Source organism: Melopsittacus undulatus, chromosome 7, assembly GCF_012275295.1.
Source record: "Melopsittacus undulatus isolate bMelUnd1 chromosome 7, bMelUnd1.mat.Z, whole genome shotgun sequence".
NCBI lineage: Eukaryota > Metazoa > Chordata > Aves > Psittaciformes > Psittaculidae > Melopsittacus > Melopsittacus undulatus.
Genome location: NC_047533.1, coordinates 13234758 through 13258453, shown reverse-complemented (window position 1 = coordinate 13258453; position 23696 = coordinate 13234758). Strand labels below are relative to the sequence as shown.

Here is a 23696-nt window from a genome sequence, read left to right as displayed (position 1 = left end):
GAATTAGAAAATGACTGAGAAAACCTTGGGAACAAAAAATAGCAAGGAATTATGATCTCAAAGAAAGTAGGTCCTATTCTACCAGGGCTTTCTTTGTGCAGTCTCTTCCAAATGTGAGCATAAGAACAAAGAAAGCAGGGTTGTGCTGGCCAAGCACAAGATTCTCAGTCTTTTGTTGCTTCCTCATTAAATAATAAGAAGAAGGAGAAACATTCCTGATGCAAAACCAGGTAGGCAGTGGACATCTGGAGCCAAGAACTGAAGGGTGGAAAAGAGGAAAAGTTTGCCTAATTTTGATGATTTCACAGTATTTCAACTTGAATAGAATGAGCTAGTACTGAGATGGTGGGAAAGGTGTGGAAGAGAAAATGTTGCTGTTGAGATCAATCAATACAAAGAGAACATTTTGGAGTGGATATTCAAAGGAAAAGGACAATTTCAGGTTCATCCTGGTAGTGGAGCTCCACAGTATCATACCCAGATAAAACATATGAGGGGAAGGGACAAAAAGCAGAGAACTTATCCATCAAACTTAGCAGGAGAGGCATGGGGAGAGTAGTGGTAAGCAGTGTGCACATCAGGCAATCTGACCTCTCTCAAGCACAGCTCTGCTTGATTTAATGAACTAGTTAAATTGATTACTTTAAACTACATTACTTTCTGCCTAATACAAGCCTGCATTGAGCAGTTGCTGAATTTGCTCTTGTACTTGTGAACACTGTCTATGTGTGTATATGTCAGCTTCCCTGCAACAGGAAAAAGTAAAATATTATTCTGCAAAGATCAAAAACTTGTGCTAGTGATAAACATTGTTGTCTTAACTAAATCATATTCTGAGTGTTGTTGGACTCAACCACAATTTGGCATGAATAACAAATACAGGGTGTTTGCAGAAACAGAACAAGCGAATGTCTTGATTTTTTTCTCCTTTGGTTAAAGAACAAAGCTGGTTTACTCTGCGGTTCAGTCTCTAATGCATTAACTGTTCTGAAGAATATCACTGACTTTTATTTGTCTGCATTTGATCCCAGGAAACTACTGCTTTTACCAGAAATGCTAGTTCATACCCCACAATGTCTGCAGATGAGCAGTGTTGAGGCCCAAGATGCCTACACCTTCTCAGTGCAAAAGGAGCTTGAGTGTTAATGTATCTATCAGGGTACAGAACTGATTCTCTTAACACAGTATTTCATAGATCATCCATTTATTTTAAACTCTTAGAAATTAACATTATATTCTACAAATGATACATCCTATGAATGCTGTACAAAATTATGCTGTACACCTCAAGTTCTTACTCATTGTCTCATGTAGTAGAAGGGATTTTATTGTCTTCTATGTAAAGGGTTTTTTGGTAGATACTGGTATCATACCTTTATAAAACACAAATTTCTAGAGAAAAGAGGAAAGAACAAATGCATCTGTTGCTTGACTGGTCAGTACTACTAGGCTCTCCCTTCCAGGTTCCTCGCTTATCAGAATCTGGCAAATGTAATGCAAGGGCAGCATGTAACCTGTTTTCAGAATGTACTCAGGAAAATCTTACTGTTATATATTGGCCTACTCCCTAAGGGCAGGCAGCATTCACCTGAAGTGTCCCTCAACAAGGAAGTGGGTGTAGTTTTGTGTCACAGAAATGAGGGTTTTCTTCCCTTTGTTTCCAAATAAGGTGTTTTCCACCCCAATAACCAGAAGTCTTCTTTATACTATAACAGTCTTTCATCGGATTGATTTGACCTCATCTTCAGCTTCCTTAGTTTCCACATTGGCTCTTACCAGCATATGTATTTTCATAAGTACATGAAACAGTCTGAATGGGCAGGCTAGGATCTGTGACTCAATTGGACAGATTCAGTTTTAACCACTGGAAAACTGAACTCTGTAAAAATCTGATGTCTCTTCTTACTTCACCACCTCAGTTCTAGAGGCTGGCAGCTCCCTGTATCTTCCAATCTAACATTCTTTGTCTGTCAGGAAACCCAGCAGTATGTAACCAAGGAAATTTGGCCCTTAGGGACATGGTTAAGTGATGAACTTTGCAGTGCTGGGTTTATGGTTGGACTCTGTGATCTTAAAGGTCTTTTCCAACCTAAATAATGACAGGATTTTTTAATTTCAGTTTATTTCACTTGTATTCTGTCCATCAAGGTTCTTTTTTCAGTTTTGCATACAATAATTTTCTGGTATAACTAATGGAACTTTCTTTCTATCTGTAATTAGTTTTCCTCCTACACCGTTTTCTGTTATCTCTGTCACAGAGTGACAATGTCAAGAGTGTCAAATTCTGTAATACTTTTATTCCTAGAAATGTTGCACCCAATTTTCTGCAATGTTTAATTGCAATATAGACACATAAGTAACTTTCATTTATTGCATAATTCAGACAAAGACATTTTTCTTTTAAATAGGAGCCCTTTTCAGAAAGCATTACCAAAGTTGAGTTTATTATACAGGTTTTTAAATCTTTAATAACTAAAAATAGTTGATGAAACTAAAATTTGTTTTCCAAATTTTATATCCCCATAAATATTTTCTTCATAATATCATATCATAAGATGAAATTCTGTCTTTTATATTTCATTAATCCTTTTATACCTCTCTATGTTTTCAAATGTTTGGTTTGGATATATTCATCAAATCTGTACAGTAGCTTGTTTATCTGACTCCAACTGAAATACAAACTAATTCTATGCTTTTTAGTCTCAAATCTGGATATATATACACGTATATATATTTAGTTTATTCCCACTTTCTCTTTCATTTTCACTTCATTTTTTAAGAAGTATTACAATTCTAGTTCTTTGAAATTTGAAAACTTACGGATAAGTTCTACAGCTGATATATTTTTGTGCCCTGTCATTTTTAGTTTGATTTAATAGTGAATGAAACAGAGGGCTAGCTTTGTCAGTGTATTGTTAACACTGTTTTGTGTGAGAAAAACTGTAATATTAAGTAAGAGAAATGTACTGCGAGGCAATATACTACAATGGACGAAAATTATTTTCTTTCTTTTTCCTACTTATGCAGTTATAAGGGAACACCTGCTATTCTTTATTTTTAGATCTGAAAGTGCAAACTGAACTAATCTTTCCAATAATTAGTATTGCCTTTTGATATTGTTCTGCCTTCCTTGCTGAGGCAAGGAAGTTCTTGATGAGTGCTGTTCTTAGCCACCTTGTTGAAACAGAGGTGCAATATAATCACAAAATCGCTATTAGCCTCCTGAGTGTCCTTTACACCTTTATGAAACTGTCCTCAGCTTCCCCCTGGATTGCTTTCACATTATGCTGTGAAGATTGCTTTTATGCCTCTTGGGGTTAGGTTTAGGTAAAACTTTGTATAAGCTGTAAAGCCTTCAAACTCTTCTGGGGCAATTCCACATCTTTTAGGCACTGGCATCTGCTACACAGAGCTTAAAGTCAAAGAACAAAAGCTAATCAAAAGATCCTTTATGAGAAGTAGGAAAAAGTCATTATTTTAAGTTCAGCCTCACATGTTACTGTTTTAGCATATGAAAAGTACAGGGACAGCTGCACAGTCCTACCTGCAGGGCATTGCTGTAAAACAGTTTGCCTCTACTGGGATTGGTTTGGATATAACAGGAGGAAGAGACTGGCTAGAATCTTATGCAGCTTCATGAGATTCTACTCTGGCCAGACATAGCATGTGATTTTTCAGCAATAGTATGCCAATTGTGCCATTTTCAGCTCTTTCCCAGCCCAGTAATGTGTCTTTGAGGTCTTTTGCTTAAGCATTTAAGCTAAAGTTTTGAACTAGATTGTTTGATGGTGCAAATAATAATACCAGATAGAAATACCTTAGGAAAATAAATACATTTTTAGTGTGAAATTCTCTGTGAAAATCTCAGTATTGAAAGACTTTATGGCAGAATGTGTTAATCTTCAGTTAAACAAAAATGTCACCGCTAAGTGCTGTGAGATTTTGCTGGCAAAGTCATAGAGTAGGGAACTTTTCCTGTTGATCCAAACTTTCAGGAGGGAAAACTTTGCTCGTTTGGAGTTAGGGAGCTCTCTACTGATGAATGGGAGAAGAGAGCAGCTAGAGGATAGTTGCCTGGGCTGATAGTTGGCTGTGGGAGGCAGGAGCAAGTGGAGCTCATCTGGTGGCTAGGCAAATTCTAGCTGTTCCTAGTACAGCATCTCCTCTCTGGCTTTTCACAAGGCTTTTCTGAGGAGAGATTATGTCTGCTGTTCAGAAAAGATTAAGTATTTTGTGGCAGTGAAGTGATACCATGTTTTCAGTGGTTTCAAGCCCTTATGCTAAGCGACTTCAGACCTTTGGTTCTCCTAAGCCAGGAGCCATCAGTCTATATCACAGATGTCAGAGGGAGCACAGGCATAGATTCTTAATGCATTAGTAAAGAGCAACCCTTTCAGTGTAGTTGCTGTCTCTTACAGAGAAAAGATAGTGCTTGTGGCATTCAGTTTTCTCACTGTTTCTAGTGAGATGCAGAGAATTTTGAATGCTTCCTGGGTATGCAAATGCTAACGAGTAACAACAGGTTCAGCTCACAGCCTCCTAACCTTCATCTGCTAGGTAGACCATTTACATCTTTTGATTCACACACATATGTGGATCAATGACATCCTGATGTTTCAAGTGACAGGATATCCTGGATGTTGCAAAGAATCTCCTGCAGTGCTACGTTCCAATTTGAAAAAGAAAAACACAGCCCAGCAGATCACCTGGGAAAGACTGCTGACTGTTGTCATATGCAATATGTTCTTTCTAGACTTTAATGATATGAAGCTGATTTGCAGTCCTTTTTACACTTGTATTTGTTGATAAGATAACAAAACAAAACAAAAAAAAAAAGAAGAAAGGATCAACCTGGGTATGGATTTAATGGTAAATAAATTTTCTTTTGCTATTTTGAAAGCTTTCCATTCTGTACTGTGAAGAAACCAAGGCTTTTTGATTTTTATTTTTAATTCTATTTATACTTTTCATAAATAGCCAGAGGAAACTCTCATCTGTTGATGTACAATTTTATCCTACTTAAGAAAATGTAATACACACATATTTTAGAGAATAAATTCTTTCTGTGTGTCTGTAAATAGATATTTTTATATGCATATAGATATTTTTATACATATATTAATCTCGTCAAAACAAATGCAGTGTATGTGGTAGATAACTCTAAAACTGAGTCACCAATATTCATGATTTTCATTTAACATCTATAATTAAGCTTATTTGAGATTCTATTTCTGTCATTATACAGAACTAGTATAAGCACATTTAATATCACCAAATGTGTCAGACATTAAGACTAACAAACCTTCTGCTACACTGAGCAATTTATGCTCTGCAGTTCACTATTTGTTTGTGCTTCGCACTTAATAACTTGTCATTAAAATTAGAAGTTATGTTCTTTCCATTAGTACCTGTCAGCTACTCATTCTGTACATCAAATGAATATTTATTCTTGTTGTGTGTGACATAAGGTAAAACTTTATAGATTAAGTTGTGGCTTAGAGAGTGTACTGACCTTTTGCAGTTAATGTCAGCCTCAGACATAAACAGGAAACTGTGGCTGGTCTGAAGTTCTCGCCTCCCCTCTGTTGCCACTGTGCCAGCTGATGTGAAAGTCTAGATATGGAGATGAGGGGGACTCGGTTTGTTTTATGAGCATATCTATGTTTGCTTTGCTTTAGACCTTTCATGTTTTACTCCTAATCTTAACAGGGGATAGATAAGACAAAGGCCCTGATTTGCTTATTCATGTTTACTGTTTTCAGCATGGTCCTATCAGCTTTGGTGTAATTGCTTGTAGTGTGTAAATAAGCATACTTTTATCAGGCTGAAACTATTGTTACTTAATTACTGGAAGGTTTTCCCAGAGGTAAGTAGTACAATAATCAGAGAATAAGTCATCAGCTCCAAGTGAAAAACCTGCAGTTAGGTGGCCATTATACATACAGCAGTCAGCCCATCTTTCACAGTCCCAGCACCAAAAATACAAATTCCATCATTAAATATTTACCTCTAAATCTCGAGGTGAAGAAATACGTGTTGCACTGAAATTCTGGAAGTTCTTCATTAATTAAATATAGATGTCACTATCAGGTTTGTTTTTTTTTTTTCCTACTGTTTCCTTTTTCTCCTGCTGTAAAGCCATGGCCCAGGCTGTAGCAGCAGGAGCTGGCAGGGTACAGCTGCTCTGTGTCTGAAGAGAAGGTGTTGAGAGGACTAAGGCAGGCTCTTTTTGATAGTGCCAAGTGGTACAATGAGAGGTTATGGGTATAAACTAAACCACAAGAAGTTCCATCTGAACATGAGGACTCATTTCTTTAAGTGTTCACGTGGTTGAGCACTGGAATAGGTTTCCCAGAGGCTGTGGAGTCTTTCCCTGGATGTATTCAAGAGCAGTCTGAATGCAGTCCTGAACAATGTACTCTAGGTGACCCTGCTTGAGGAAGAGGTTTGACTAGGTGGCCACTAGTAGTCCCTTCCAATCTCAACCACTCTGTGATTCAGTGATTCTGTGTTTCTATGTCCTGCCCCTAAGATGAGTGAGTACAGCAGGTCAGTGATACAAGTGCAGCTCAGCAAGAGTCTGAAGGGTAGCTGAAGTGCATGGCCAGGCACAGATGTACCTGCAATCTAACTCAGGTGAGGACTGAAATGATGTGCAGCTCAGAAGAGCCATGAGGAAGCTTTGTAGGCACCTGCCATGGCTTTTCCTGAGCTACACTTTGTGGCTCTTTCTTGTTTCATAGTTGCCTGATCCAGGTCTGAACTGCAGTGGGAATCCTGAGCCCATGGGCGGCTTGGTGGTGGTGGGGCAGGGGAAGCTGGTCAGGGCCAGTGAGGCCTGTTAGTGCCATCAGAGCCATGAGAGGTACAAATTGCTTTTCATGTTGATACTTGTGACTTTTTTGATGAGGAAGAGCCACTAAACACAAATGCCTGGATATCTTCAGAAATTATCTTCAAGTGTTTTCTTTTTTGTGTTATAGCAATTTCAATACTATTTTCAAATTCCAAAATATAAACCAGACCTGGACAGCTACATTTATAACCCACAAGCTTGTGTGCGCCTTTTGAAAGTGTTTTCCTGGGGTAACATCACTGCTATCACACTGATGAGCTTTAATTTTACAACGACAAATGAAAAACAAGCCTACGGCTCTGAACTTCAAGCACGCTTCTGTGGCAAATTAGAAACGGCATCATTCATTGAAGCCTATGGGGTTAGTTATGTTTAAAAACACTAAATGGGAGGCAATCCCATTTGAAATGTGAATCTTTCTGACCCTTTAGTGTCCTTATTTGTTCCCAGAATTTCATTTGTAGTTGTGGTTAAAAATAGAAGAAACAGTTCTTCCAGATCCAATTTTGGATGCAGACTCCTCATCTCTAGGATCTGGATTTAGAATAAAAACAGGAGAACAGCTCATACTTTGTTTAGGTGTTTGGATAAAATCCTGTTCACATGGCTCCAGGGCTCATTGTCTGAATCCCTGCTCTGCAAGAACAGTGTTCTAGGAGCCACTGCCCAACGGAGCTTAAAGCAAAGAGGTTTCTTAACTTCCCTCTGGCATGTTTGGCATCATTGAGGCCTCCGCATGGAAGATAATGATGGATGTCTCACTGACGATTTTGTTGGTAATTTCATTTAAAGAATTTTCCTTCACCTGGGGATCGCTCTGGTAAATTTATTGTAGGGAAAAACAGTTTGGTCCACTGAAATTTGAGATTTTATTCCCATGGCAACTTCCCTCAGAGAGCCTTCCAGTTCAGTTATTAATGAGGTTATTCTCATAGTAACTCTGAGGGAGGTGAATATTCCCACTTTCTAGCAGAAAAAGATGCTTGATGGACTAAAATGTGTTTCCTGATCTCACAGGGAAGTCTATTACAGTTAAAGTGGAATTTAGACTTTCTGTATTTTAGTGATACAATTTCTCCAACAGTATCTTTTCTGTTGGACATATTTGTCGACCCATTTTCCTTGCAATAGATTTCAGAGATTCTTTTGTCAGCTCATTCCTAAGCAAGTAACATGGTCAATCAGAAACTCTCTTTTCTCAACAGCAGGGATAAACCAGAATATTTTTTCACTTGCAGAAGGTCTTAAAGACAGTTTGTATTTGAGCAGGTCCTGATTTTTTTCTCCTTAGTTTCCATGTCAAGTTTAACCTTTGAAAGAGCTATGAACAGCATGGAGACTCAGAAAGGCTTTCCTGCTATTCACTGACTGTAATAAGGTCTAGTTCATCAATTCAATTGTTTCTTTGTGACTTTTGGTTTTTCCAGTGCTGCTACTAAGTTTGTAGCTTTTCTGAACCAAATCTCTGTGCTGTTGTAAAATAAAGCTGTTTTAATACCAGCAAAAAGGAATCTTTAACTAAAACTTCCACTGATCTAGAAAAAAAAAGAGAATTTCACTGGATTGTCTGTTTATACTAGGAAAATTTTATAAATTACTGCTTTATAATAGAACACATGGATGAATGATTAAGATGATATCAGAAGTTCCAATTACTTTCCACTAAAACAAGATAGTCTATGCAAAAGAAATCTTTCTATTTGAAAATAGCTTACCTAAAAATTATATGCTAACGGAATGCAGATGCAGCTAAATCAGTTGCAAAGACCTGTTAAAGTAAACTATGGTTATTCTGAAGATTTGACACTGCCTAACTAAGCCCTAATAATTTTTGTGTGGCAATGAGGTCAAAGCTATAGACTTAAGTCAGTTGCGTTAATATCCAATGCAGCAAACCAAATAATAACCTAATAATTTCAGTTCTTCATGTCACATAGCTTCAGTGCAACTTTTTAACTACCACCAAATCTTTGCTGGCCTTTAGGTTTGTGTGGTTACCCAGGCTCCAGTCATTGACAGACAACAGGTTTCAGAAAGTAAGTCTTTTATCCGGATGATCATGTTCACTTGTCATTGCATCACATGACAAGGATCATAAAGAAAGGATAAAATACAGTGTTGCTGAGGTGGTCTTAGAGTTTTGTTGTGTGCGTAAGCTCTGAAGCATGTAAGTTATGCTTCTGTTGTTGGGAAATACAAATATTTTCCACTTCTCATTATTAAGCTGTCTGAAAATAGAAATCTTTCCTGTAAAAAACTAAAAGCAAAACAGAAAATAGTATTTCTTGAAATGTTCTGGTTTCAGAAAAAAAACAAACCAGAAATGCACACACACTCTGCATGGACATAGGTGGACAACAGCAAAGCAAAAATGTTCATGATTCATCACTCAGAATTCTTTCATTTTATCTGAGCTCAGTGAAAATCTTTTGATTTGGTAATTCTTTCACTTCCTTCTCCAGTGGAAAAGAGGTAAAATGGAAAGCAGGAACGAATTAAGAAAGATGAAAAAGATCTCAAATCTAGATAATTTTCTGTGTGCTTTCACTGAAGTTGAAATCTAGCTCTCAGTCAAGATCAGAACTCTCATATTGCTTTGTATCCTTCAGGTTGACATTATTCATTTAAAATATTTTTTTTCTTCTCATGTCTTCCTACATTTGCTCAAGCAAATTGTGGCTGACAAAAACTTGCTTTTCAATTACTCTTTCTCTTCAGCCACCTCGAAGTATCTGGGTGTGTCGCTGAATCAGAGCTACCTGTCTGAAGACCATGGAAGCAGCACACTAAACTCTCTTATGATTTTTTATGGTTAAAATTTGGACTAGTTTTAAAGAGGCAAAAGCCATGAAAACTGACTTTTTTTGATCTAATGCTTCCAGGGACTGTGGGAGAGATCTGCAGTAACAAGAGCTCTTCTGATCAGTTAACCTATACCAGTGAACACCTATTAATGTTCAATCCTTCAAGAAGGAATAGCTAATTTCATTGAATTAGTGTTAAAATTCATTTGAGCAAAGCAAGAGCCAAACATTCCCACACCTTCCACAGAGTAGTAAACTTTTGTTTTTCTCTGGGATAAAAAGCACAACCTCTGCTGTCCTTGCAGCTTCACGTGAAGACCTTACTGAGGCTACCACAGGGCAACCTTTCAGTACAGGAAAATGAATGCCAGTGTTCTTAGACCAAAATCCTGCTGCAATTTACAGTTATAGGGCTTCTTGTGCTAACTTCAATGTCTTGTTCACAAGTCTTTGCTACCTGTAAATCCTTCCCAGTGGCTGACAGATGACACCCACATTCCTCAAAGCATCAGGAATTTCTTAGTTTTGATTTGGTGATGTATTTCACATTTCTCAGAAGTCTTGAGATTGTAGGATGGCGCTCTGCGGTTTCAATTTAAACTTCCCTCAAAGAAAAGCTGTAATGATTTGCAAACTGTTCTGCTTGTCTGAGGAGCAAACTTTGTTTTACGGGTTTCAGGTAGCTGCTTGATATGTTTTTTAGACTAGATGTACTTACAGGCAATATGATTTTATTTTTGCTTTATTAGAGTTGTAAACAGCTCTGGAGAGAAATTTTAATTTAATCTCGTGTTTAAACAGAATTTTGCTTACCAAAGAGTTGCAGTTCCCTTGTTTATTCAAAATTGTATCCTCCTTTAGTTTACAGCTTTTGCAGAATAGCATTAGAAAAGGAATTATGTTATTTTGCAGAATTAAAAGGGAAGGAAAATTCTGAGAATCAGTCCTGAATCTTTTTCTTCAGCAGCTTGGTTGTTTTCAAACATTCGTTTTCCTTGGGATTTCAAATTCATTTCTGGTTGTGGTAACACATGCCTGTTTCTCTAACAGTGTAAATCATGAGCTGAATCACCAAATTCTTCTAGTTTGTTTTTGTAGCATTTTGGATAATGGTAACCTGTTGTAGTTCTTTCCAGTATTCATTTTAACTAACACATTCTGAAAATACCCCAGCCATATACAACATCCCCCACCTCTACTTTTAACAATACAGTGTGAGGTAAATTTCACTGAATACAGAGTAGAACCCTATGATGTTGGCACTGCTTTCGATGAGGAAACTAAGCATCATCTGAATTTGCCATGTGGCTATATTGCCTGTGAAGTACTACCTCGTAGGAGGATTAGAGTAAGGAAATAAGAATTTCTATAATGCATCACAGCAGATGCCTTTTAGCCCACTCCTTTGTTTATGGAATCAGCTATTTATTGACAGAACATAGAAATAAGAGAGATGTAAAATGTTTTTGGTTTTCCAAGCACCACAATGCTGAGGTTTTCTCCCCTTTGCTGGCAATCTAAGAAAGTGGTTACTGCCACTTCATGATGTCTGAGACGTGATAGGAGGTAGCAAGGTACTCTGTTAATCTGTTTTGGTTTTTTTAGGAAGAGATTTTCGTATGAGTAAGTTTGTAATGGATGGATAGCTGAACGTTTTGCATTATTTTCCTTTACAAAAATTAAACCTTGTAATGAGGAAACAAAACTAATTTGGAAGTTTTGAATAGAATTCAAGTTTACCTTTTCACATTGATTTCATTTTGGATCAGTTCAGAGCTAGACTACATTTCTGTGGCATGACACTTCTTCAGAGGTATTAGAATCTGATATCACTGTTCCTTGTGTAGATCCAAACCTTGTACCTGTTTACATCTCACATAATCCAATACACCACTACCTCCAAGTGAACAAAGTGTGCATCATGCAAGTACTATGGGTATACATACTTAATGGAAGACACAGTCCAGCCAAAGATGTCCTGTTGTCAATGGACATGCTCAACATCACCAAGAAGCACAGTAGTGTACTGCACTACTGTGAAAGAAACCACTTCAGATCAATTAAGTCTGAAATTAAAGTCTTCTGATAATACATACATATTTCACTTTGACTGAGGAAATTGAAGTATATATTTCCTTTTGTGAGATCCACATTTTTCTGAGCTTCTGGAGCTGAGGCATGGTGGAAGCTGATTATTGTTGTCTGCTTGTGATATTTTAAAATGGAAAACATGGTATCAATTCAAAATGAAATACTTCAACATATAAAGTAGCAAAATTACATTTTCAAATCAGTAGTCATAATTATTTTGCTCAATGAAGAGCCATATCTAATGTTCAAGTATCAGAACTTCCCAAAGACAGGAGCTACATTTCCAAGCACTCAGTTTACAAACATGATAATACCAAAATGCATTTTAAAGTTCAAAACAAATTTAGCTGAATTTTAATTAAAATTATTTTGACATACAAAGCTCTTCAATTCTATCTAATTGCAATCCACTGGATTGGATGTTTGCTCCTGGAGATACAAAGTCCTTTCAGGTAATAGTTGTCGACTAGTCATATATATACATGATATAAATATTCCTCAGCTGCAGTAAGAACAGACGTCACCTCTATGTAAGACCCACATAATATAAATATTGCCTCTTCAGCTACATGTAATTTACATTTGAACAAATGATGGGTAACATAAAAAATATGTTTTAGGTTATCAAAACTGCAAATGAAAGGGTAGAAATTTAATGTTCGTGTATGGTGTTATAAATCAAACATGCAATGATCTGCATCAACGTAACTCTTTTTTAGTATTAAATCACTGTACATGAATAGTGCAGCAGAAGGGAATGCATATGAAAGACTTTATTGTTTTAACAGACATATCATTATGTATATCATGCTGATGTAAAAAAGAATAATAGGCATTTCCACTATGATTTCCAGTATGATTGTAAAAGCCGAGAGTCTGTCATATGTGTAATTTCCCCAAAGTTTACTTTATCCTTGGGGAGCAGTGGAACAAGAAATATTTATTTTGTCTTTCACTAGAAAGTTTTATATCAAATCCCTGCTCCATCAGTGTTCATGCAGTTGAAAAGCTGTGCCTGAGAAATAGTGCAGTCTGAAGCAGGAGCGAGGTTGTGTTCTCAGCTTTGCAGCAACCTGATGGAGTTTGAGTCAAACATCTACATCATTATCAAAGTGAGTCCCATTTACCATCATGCAAGCTTTTATTAGCTCAAGATCAAAATACTTGAAAAAGGCTTTACACAGGTCTAATTCAAATCCATGAAAATAATCGAAGTAAAGTGCTTCCACTTAAAATTATCAATAGAGTCTTGAAGCCATGCAATGAAATTCAATTAAGGCTTATTTGAACATACAATCATAGAGGCATAGAATAATTAGGGTTGGAAAGGACCTTAAGATCATCAAGTTCCAACCCCCCTGCCATGGGCAGGGACACCTCCCACTAAACCATACCACCCAAGGCTCTGTTCAACCTGACCTTGAACACTGCCAGGGATGGAGCATTCACAACTTCCCTGGGCAACCCATTCCAGTGCCTCACCACCCTTATAGTAAAGAACTTCTTCCTTACATCTAATCTGAACCTCCCCTGTTTTAGTTTGATTGAATTGAAGAAACCAAAATAATTTAGTATATATGCATATATAGCTCATTGTTGAAATTAGCAGGCTTTTGTCACTCTAATAACATACAACAAATGTCATAAATGCTGATCAATTTTCTCCCTTAGTTAGACAAATATCTATTTTATTCCATAATCCTTCTCAGTTTTGAATTAATGGTGACTTTGCTGGAGGAATGAAGGCAGGATGGGAGATGAGGGACAAGAGATTATTATACTTCTTGATTTTCCCAAATCGATAAAAATCAATCTTAAAGGAACCCCTCTCATATTGTTGATAATGCTCACAGTTTCATTCTGTGGTTTTGACTGTATGAAAAGTTAGCTGAAGACAATATAAACTAATTTTGGCTTCTGAGAAACATCCATATTCAACTCAAATTCAGAGCTGATGTCCAAGCTCTCCAAAGGTGTAGTGGTAAAATTAAAGAAGTGCTCATAAGGCTGGAAAATATTTTTCCCCCTGACTAAAGGATAACAAGAAAGCTATTTTCAAAAGAGGAATAGTCATATTACTGTTACTGAAGAAAGTGTCCTTCTACCAGCCAGACCATTATCTCAGCAGGGTTTTGCGCTAGGAAAGATGTGATTAGCTACCACACTAGAGTTAGACATATCATGTTTTACAGGGCAAGAATACAATATATCCTCCTTGTGCAGAGGACACGGCAGTGTCTGAACTTGATGATATTTTAAACACTGTAAATATGAGAAGTTATAGTGAGCTGTAATTCTTTTCCAAATAAGTTTTGATACTTTGGTGTTGAATTTTCAACAAAAGGGAGAAAAAGAATATACAGAGTCTAAAAAAAAGTGTGATGAACAAAATAAACCAAAACTTTTGAGAGTGTGAGATTAAAAACACCTGAGGAGAATGACTAGTGCAGTAATAAGGTGGCAGTTAACTTAGTTTGACTGTTGACTGTTCATCAGGGCTGTGATGATTATGTGACTCCTGCATGGCTAGTTTGTTGTTGATGGGACTGTTGCTTAAAACATTAGTTCTGCTCAGCTGAATCTTGGTCTCAACTGCAAAGGTAACCCTTTCTTTATTCTTTCCTAACATCCCAAGGGAGGAACGTTCCTGGTTTTTGAATCTACAGTGTTGTGAGTATGTTTGAGTGATCAAAAAGAGACCAAGATGTTTCACTTTCATGAATTAGCCCTTTCCAGAAAAGGCTAGCTTATTTATAATGCAGGCTCAAGTGTGTCTACATACTTTCACAGTCACTTTAAACTATATTTTCTCTTGCATAAAATGTGTTACAGTCATTGTACTTTGATTCATAAAAGTGTTATGGGACAGTGAACTATAGAAAGAAAATACTCTTGTTTTTCTTAATGAAGATGTGAAAGTGCAACAACCCACTTTTAGTCAACTTAAACATTAAGAAAATGAGAAATTTGATCAACTGTTGTGGCCCTATATGACTTACTAATAATCCATCTTAAATTCCATGGCCTAGTGACTCATTTAATAATTTCTTTCTAATGGAAGTCCAATTCACAATTAAATCAAATTAAAAAAAATTAGTTGTTCTAGTCATTCAGAACAATAAACACCACTAAAGAAAGTTCAGAGAAACAGAATAGAAATGGTATGAAAAATAGCTAAAAAGAAATGCTTAATCTTAGTTTTACAAAGCTAAAATAGTTCATTGAACTGATGCATTTCAAAACCAGCAGGACTTCAAGACAATGACATAGTCAAGTCTTAATGAGTTGTGGCTTGACTGAAATTAAGATGATTACAGACTTTCAACAGTTTTCCTGTAGTTTTGGGGAACTGCCCTCAGCAGAGTGACTGCAAGGCAAAGAACAAACTCAAACTAAGCTTTCTTTAAAGCATGTATTTGTTATAGGTAAAATAAACAGGAGGCATCAGAAGGTCTGAACGCAGAGGAGTGGCACAGACAACAGCAGCGTGCTGGAGGGAAAACTGTTGAATTTTCCCTATCAAAGAAATTAGTTACATTAACATATTGTTTCGAACCTTTTCAATCCTGTGTTAAATTCCCATCTAAATTAAGAATAATCTCAAAGGTCCAAGTCACTGAGCTCTCAAGCCCTCCATTCAGGGGCATGTTTTTGGGAGGGATGACCTGTGGGAGCAAGACTTAAGTTGGCGTAAGTTGACGTGGAAGGTTGTTTTACTAAACTATCTTGTCCATTAGACTAGTATTGACCAGTATAAGACAGTGTCCAGCTGATAAAAACTGTTGTCCCCATCTGCAGGTTGTTGATAGACAATCTTGCTTCTCAAACATCTGGGTAACCCTAATTCCTACATGATTCAGCACAAAATTTATTTTCCAGTGTCCAAGCATCTTATAAATCCTTTGCATGGTTATGCATTTTCATTTTCGTATCCAAATTCTAAAACTGCTATATTCACAGTTACCATCTTTGTTTGCTAAGGACTAGAGTCTGTCAGCTCTGGATTTGATTTGGTATCCAGCAATCCAGTAAGGTGTTTGCTATATCTGCACTAATGAAAAGAGCAACCATGTTTCCTTGAGGACAATGTAAGCAATATTAAATAAAGAAATACTTAAATATATTGGAAGTGGTGTAAAAAATGTAAATGAGATATTACTGCAACAGGGAAAAGAAGTTTTTAGCCCTTTTTAATGTCTTGATACATATCAACCTTGCAACTTCCTACTCAATGCTTAGCTTCACATAATGCAAATTTTTGACAAATATTTAAAGTATTATTACTTTTATAGGTTTTTCTTCATCATGATGTAAGTCACATATTTGCTATATTTGTTCATGTTACCACATTTTCCCCTGGAACTGTTTGTCTCCCTAATTTTGCTCATTCCTGTTACAGCAATAGCGAGCACATAGATGGAGGTATATGACCAAGGCCAGGAATATAAGAAAGTTTTAATTTAAAAAAAAAATGTTAAGTTGCACTGAACTTTGTCAATTCTGATTCACTGAGTTTGGCTTTAAGTGTGATTCTTTTCTGGCAAGTGACTGTAAAAACTGTATCACACATTGTCATGTTTGCGTGTTAGTGGCTCTGTATTGATTTTTTTTGGGGATGTTGTTGGATTTCTTTTTAAACCACTAGAACTACCAGTGAACCAGAGATTTGGAGGTCACGGTGTGTTTAGTCTCATGCAACACCAACAATAATGGCATTTCTGAAAGATGAAATATCTCACTCACCATCATAGCAAACCACTTCAGTGCTAGGGCAGACTGTGCTGTCAGAGTTTCATGGAGTGGGAGTAAATCCATTCTACTGCCAAACTAAAATGTAATCTCCAGAAACATGCTACATCTATGAAATAGTCTTACAATATTAGCATTATGTATTGTATAAAGGTGGAAGAGTTCAGAGAGGCTAATCCTGCTAACTCATCATGGGACAAGCTTCCATTCCTGTAACAGAATATGGGAATTATCCTGCAGAGTGATTACTGTAACACTACTATACTTACATTCCTATGTATCTGTAAACAGACAATATTACTTACATAAATTATTCAGTATACTTTTAATAGATCTTAATCTTTCTAGAAAATGTTGAGCAGATTTTGTTCATTGTTGCATAATGCTAATGTGGCTTCTTGGCTAGGACAGAGACATATTTCTTTTTGGAGATACTGGGCACTGGAGCCATTGGACCAAGATGAGTTAATGAATAAAATGAATGGAGCACATTTTAAAGCTAACCTGCTTTTGCTGGCTGTTAAATACAGTTGGTGTTTTCAGTGAAAAAGTAAATACCACATGGCAAAATTACACTGGGTGGAAACACTGACATTTCCTTTCTTACCTGATTTCTGATTCTGACTTAGCCTTCTGCAAACTATTTTCCTTTTCTTCTCTCCTTTATTTTGCAGTTAACTTTGACCACTTCCAAATATTGCGGGCTATTGGGAAAGGGAGTTTTGGAAAGGTAAGAATCAATTTATTTTTAGAAGTTAAAAATCTAGTAGAGAATTGCTTTGTGTATTTCTGGTGTGACCTGACTGGCATAAAGGAGCATAGGTTTTGTAATCTTTTGCTTCTTAAAGATCATCCACATGAACTGACTATGACTATTTATTAAATTTATTAAATTTCTATTACATTACATTCACTAACTTTAATGAGTAAAAATTATTGCAATAATTCAGTCTCCTCAGTGGAGATTACCAGGATTTAGAAATCAGTCCCCAAAACCAAATCCAAACAAAAAAGTAGGAACAGGATACTTCTTTTTTAGAAAATCCACTGGAGTGATCTTGTTCTTAAATCTCTGGACTTATTTGTGTCTTTAAAATAATTGCAGTGTTTTAAAGGCACTTTACATACACTGTATAAACTGACATACACTGTAATTATGATCATTGAGTAAATGTTTGTTCAATTCAACAGGCTTTTACTGAAACAGAGAAGATTAATGGTTTGTTTACACATGAGTAGACGACCTGTCTTTCCTATAATAAAAGACTATAACAAGGTTTTAAATTTTAATTTGGGTAAATACAAGGCCATGTAGTCACAGAAAATCATATTATAAAAACATTAGAAACCGTTCCTTGCAGAAATACATTTGAAGGTGAAATATAACATCAATAATTGATTAAGCAATAGCTATCTAGATCTTGGTTTCAATGATTCTTGATTATATGCCAGCTGAGTGCTGGTGAGCTACTTCTGCAGTTTTGCATTAAGAACACAAACAGGGTTTGGCTGTCTCTTGGCCTTCCATGCAGACAAATTACTTTCATTTTACAGAGGCAGGAAATACTTCTTGCAGAGCAGCATGGCCCTTCATGGCACTGTCCTTATCCAGTTCAGTAGTTTCCAGGAAAATCCTTTGAAGTCAGTAGGAGAATATACTGCTAGTGCAAAATGTTATTAAAGAACCCCTTAAAATCAGGGCAGATGGAGATCTATGATTGTTTAATGTCACAATACAGTGATGGAATATCATGGCAAACTAAATAGGGGTCCAGGTGAGCAAGGTACAAGATAAGTAAAGATATATCCAAATCATGCTATCATCACAAAGACCACCTGCACCCCTCTATTTTTTCAGAGCTTCCACATTCAGAGGATCCAATTCCCCTACTCTCCCTGTTCTTTCAAATTAACTTTCACCCTTCCATACTATGCAGGAAAATAAAACAAGCCTTTATTTGAAGGCTTATTGGTTGATATTTGATCAGCTGCTCTTCATGGCATTTAGGAAACTGCTGAATGTTTCTATATGTCTAGAAACATCTGATTTCCTTACAGGTTCATGTGGCTACAATGTTCTTTTGAACCTTATTTGGGGATATGTATGAGTGGGAATAGAGTTTCACAGAGAGAACATGTTTAATGCAAGAAAGGACTCATGCATAAGTCCCCTCTTAATCTAAAATCTGCATTTTGCAGCTGTCTAGTACAACTGAAGAGTCCTTGGCATAACAGGCTTATTTTTCCCAACCGAATGCAAACATCTGACAAATCACCTTGTTTTTCCTTCCACAGACAGCAAAAGAAAGAGCCCCATTTTAAAATGACCTGTTACACCATACCCAAAAGCACAACTTGGTAAATCAGTCACCATTTCAAGTGCCTTTCTCTGTGAGTCAGCCTTGCCTTTATTGTTCATTTAGAAGCCTGGTTGCTGGCAACTTTTCCTATTACTGTCCTTCTGGAAGTACCTGGCAGCAGAAAACGTCAACAAATGATGCAAGACCTCTAATCTCTATTGACTAGCTGTTTACTGTTTGGAGTGTCTTGTGTTCTAGCACCCTGCAACATATAACATGATGTTCAGCATTGTGCCTGCCTTAAACTGACTTCTTCCTTTATGGCTGCTCTGTGGCCTTTTCTGTTTTCTGAGACAGTAGGATGTTTTAAGACAGGCACTACTTTTTTATTTTATTGCTGTTGGCACAATATCTCTCTTTCAATATTTCTTAAATTACTTTGGTTGCTACAGCAACCTTAGGCCTCTTCAGGATATTGCTGCAGGAGGTATCTGATATGGTAGAGACTATGCAGCTCAGGCTGTTCTTGTGCACAGGGTTCAAGTTGAACCTCTGCACCTCACCTTTTCCACTGGGGCTGACTGTTTCATCAGCTATTCTCTGTCCCTCCCAGATAGCTTCAGAAAGCAGCTCCCTGCCTTTTCCTTTGGCATTTTCAATTCACAGTAGCAATGTTGGCTGTTACAGGAATTCCCAGGTCATTTGGTTTCAAATGCTTTGTATCTGAAGAGCTTGTCTTTCTGAGAAGTGGCTTCTTGTTTTAAGCCGCTGCCTTAGTACATCCTGTTTGGCAGGGACATGTTAAGAGCAGGTGTGGTCTTCTATGCACTGTAGCATCTTCCCCAGCAAAAGTGAAGATACATCACAGCAGCTGTGAGGAGGGCAGGAAATGGGTGTGAGACAAGAGAAACATACTCTTTTTTTCTGGAAACAACCAGGCTCACTTCAAAAGTGTCCTTAGAGAGCTCAGCTTACACCCCAGTAGGAGGCCAATAGCAAATAAAGAAGGTGAGTTTTGAGCCTGCATAGGACCATTGAAGCCATTACACAGCTTCTAAGCCAGTGGTTCTTTTGTTCAAGGCAAGTGACATATAAGCTACGATAAAATGGTGTGTCACCACTCACTGAGTGCTTGGCTCCACTTCTGGGTCCATGTATATATAGGTAGTGTATGTATATGTACATATGGATACTGGTACAGACCTGTGAGCTGCAGCAAGAGTGACAGTGGTATCCAAGTGAGGTATTTGGCAATACTCTATAAGCAGCCTTGCTGGCTTCAGTGACCTTCCTTTGCTAGGTAGGTGGAGGCAGCTCTTTGCTTCTGCTTTGGTGTCCTCACATTTAACAGGAAATATTTTGTTTATTTTTAATTTTGTTGAACACCTTTAAGCTATTTGTGCTTGGCGTGGTCCAAAACTTCATACTCACAGATTCACAAAATAGTTAGGGTTGGAAAGGACCTCAAGATCATCTACTTCCAACCCCCCTGCCATAAGCAGGGACACCTCACCCTAAACCAAGGCACCCAAGGCTCTGTCCAACCTGGCCTTGAACACTGCCAGGAATGGAGCATTCAGAACTTCCCTGGGCAACCCATTCCAGTGCCTCACCACCCTAACAGTAAAGAATTTCTTCCTTATATCAAGTCTAAACCTCTGCTGTTTAAGTTTCAACCCGTTACCCCTTGTCCTGTCACTACAGTCCCTAATGAATAGTCCCTCCCCAGCATCCCTGTAGGCCCCCTTCAGATACTGGAAGGCTGCACTGAGGTCTCCACGCAGCCTTCTCTTCTCCAGGCTGAACAGCCCCAACTTTCTCAGCCTGTCTTCATACGGGAGGTGCTCCAGTCCCCTGATCATCCTCGTTGCCCTCCTCTGGACTTGTTCTAACAGTGCCATGTCCTTTTTATGTTGAGGGCACCAGAACTGCACACAATACTCCAGGTGAGGTCTCACGAGAGACTGTACATTTTCCATGTACATTTGAAGTGGGCCAGGTCAGAAGTTTTGTCCAAACAGATTTTATTCATATATTAAATATTTGCCTACTAATTCAGTTCACAATTATACAATCTAAAAAACTCAATTAAAAAATGCTGAACACTGGTCTAAGTAGCTACTTCTTTATGACATGTGACACTTTAAAAGTGCTCTCTCATGTTTCATCTGGCTAATTTTTTCCATGCTGTTCTGTGTAGAGCCACCATTCTTATCAAATAAAATGTTGCAAAAACGTTTGTGTTTAAAGATCATTCAGTAAGTGCAAAACTGACTAGGAATGAAATACAGGCATTATCATTGCTCTTTACTGCAACAGTAACCACACAATTGCAGGCTCATTGCTGCAAAATAATTGGTATTCAGGTGCAACAACTAGTTTTCAGGGATACTGTAGTACCAATTTTCTTCAAGTTCTCTGTGCATGGGAGCTGATACATTGAATAATCTGACCTTCTTAAATTAAATTCAAATTATGATTCCTATGGACAAACTTTTTCTGCTATTTGTCTAAGATGCTGAAACATAGGACTTAGGTCTGATTAAATTTGGTTGTATAAAACCATGACTTCCTCTGTTGAAGCAATTGAAATTACACTGGTGTGGAACAGATGGGGACCCAGAATCTTGTCTGCTTTGATTGAGGGTACTTTACTAAATAATATGCAAAGTATTTCAGAAAAAATATGCTGCTATCCTAAAAGCAACATAACACACAACTGCAGAATATTAATATTGTTTGACAGTGTAACCACCAATTTTTTTAGCTTGAGTTAATATGAGAGGGTACTAAGCAGATGCTTGGCCCCTGCTCCAGCTGTCGTAATTTGCTCAGGGGAATCTGGGAATAAATTCCCCTATTTCAAGTATATTCCCCGGCAGTGTAAAGCCAAATTTATGACATACATTCTCCAGCCTCTTTGTGTAAATCTTTCCAATTCTACTTGTAGGCTGAGACTAAGAGCATTAATTTTTCAGAGTATGTGGGTAAGAACAGTCAAGGTAGCAGTATTTCAGGCACATGCTTCATAGCAGATTTGTCAGTTCTCACACTGACTGTGAAACATATAGCTGATTTCTGTCTCGTTGCACCCTACATCTAGGTGAGTGTTTTCTGCCCATGCAGTGCCACAGCTATAGCTGCCACATCTGATTTACTGACCTAAGTCACTTGCTGTTGTGATACAGGAGTATGGATGAAGTGTGTTCCAGCTGCCAGCTCTCACAGCAGCCTTGCACAGAGGAGCTTTCTCTGACTGCAGTTTCACATCTCTTGTTTTTCATGCCCTGTCATGAAACCTTATCATGGGGTAGTTTGAGAAGTCTAAGTACTCATTTACCAAACAGACCAAAACGGCTTTATTCAGACTAAGTGCTCCTGCTCCCTGCTGTTCATTCTAGACCAAGCACAAGGCAGTCAGAAGTCTTTTGAAGTTAGTGGGAAACAGGAGAAATCTGTATTTTGCAGTAAGTCAAATTTTTCAGCCCTTGCCATCTTTTCCTCTAGGAAGAGCTCCCCCAGATCTACCCTTGACTGCTCAGCCAATGCAGTATTATGTAGCTTTCTGCAGAAACCATTAGCAAATTCTGCTGATCAGACTTGATCTGTAGGTGCTCTATTTTTTTGGCATGTGAAATCAGAGGAAGTCTAAGAAGGTAGCTTAGAAGTGGACAATTGCATATGTTGGTCCTGGAAAATGAAGTTTAGCCCTGCAGTCATAATTTCTTGTTTTTTATCCCTGGGGCTCCAAGTCACACTCTGGTCAAATTTCTTTCAACCTGATAGTGTTGAAGGTAAGTAGTTGTTATCTTCTCCCAGATACCAAAAAAAAGATACAAATGATGATAACAGCTCATATATTAGAAAACCCTCTTTAGAAATGGAATATTTTCACAGGAGGCTTTTCAAAATAAACACCACAAAGAAAATTAATGAGGATGCATATGCCTACCTTTAAACATCTACAACAGAGATGCCTACATCCAAGCTAGTCATCTACAGTCTCTTTAGGAGAAGCAATGCCTCTAGAGATGGTCCCTTGGACCTATTAAACCTATGAATAGGTGGAGATGGATGTGCCTGTCCCACCATGCTGACTATGAAGCTGGATAGCTGTTGAGTTTGTGACACCTATTTGGCTTGAAGCACCACCTGCAGAGACTGTTGAAGCAGTGGTATCAGTTTGAGCAGAGCACTATCTGGGCTTTGGTAGACGATATTCTCAGAAAAATTGAAAGAGACTGTTTTAGTAATGTGAGCATGACAGGCTTCCTCACTGATATGTATAAATAAGGCAATTCTGCACAGATTTCCACAATAATGAATCATCACAGAATGTTTGTTGAGGTGCCAGAGCACCTCTTTGTCCCTGTTTTAAAATGACTTCTTAGGAAAGGATTTAAACCAAAACCAAGAACCAACCAATTTAAACACTTTCCACCAGGACTGCACATGTGAGGACAGCTCAAGGGCTTTTCCTCTCTTTGGTCCAGAAGTGGAAAAGTTTCAGCCCACTGACATCCTGCTCAGAAGGGGTGACAGCCAGCAGGTAGAACTGCCAGGGAGGATCTCCATTATGATTCAGTGCTGTTGTAGCAATGTCAGGTGTTTTGCACAATAACATCAGTGTGGACGCAGCTTATATTTCCTGATTTTTAGTATGAAGTAGCTTTAGTATATTCATTAAAATCCTATTGGTTTTGAAACCATGTTAAAAGATGTGCATAGGTACACATTACTAGCAAATGTTTACTATCATTCTGTTTTAAAGCTCTATGCTAGATAAGCTTCTACTAACAACAGAAGGTCTCTTTCAGCTGCGCTGAATACCCTTGTCTTGACTGGTAGGTAAGAGAACTGAGTGCCTTCTGGAGTCATAGCAGTGTTTCAAAATGT

At 37.6% G+C, this 23696-nt stretch overlaps 1 protein-coding gene across 2 annotated transcripts in view; it reads left to right on the top strand.

The window, feature by feature from the left end:
• STK32B (serine/threonine kinase 32B) overlaps positions 1–23696 on the top strand; it is a 170703-nt gene that overhangs the window by 8113 nt on the left and 138894 nt on the right. Inside the window, exon 2 of one of the 2 annotated variants that reach the window (XM_005148496.3) lies at positions 17175–17230. The exons of the other annotated variant lie outside the window; for it this stretch is intronic. Coding sequence (XP_005148553.1) covers positions 17175–17230 — 56 coding nt within the window. The remainder of the gene's footprint in view (positions 1–17174; positions 17231–23696) is intronic. 2 annotated transcript variants of the gene reach the window in all.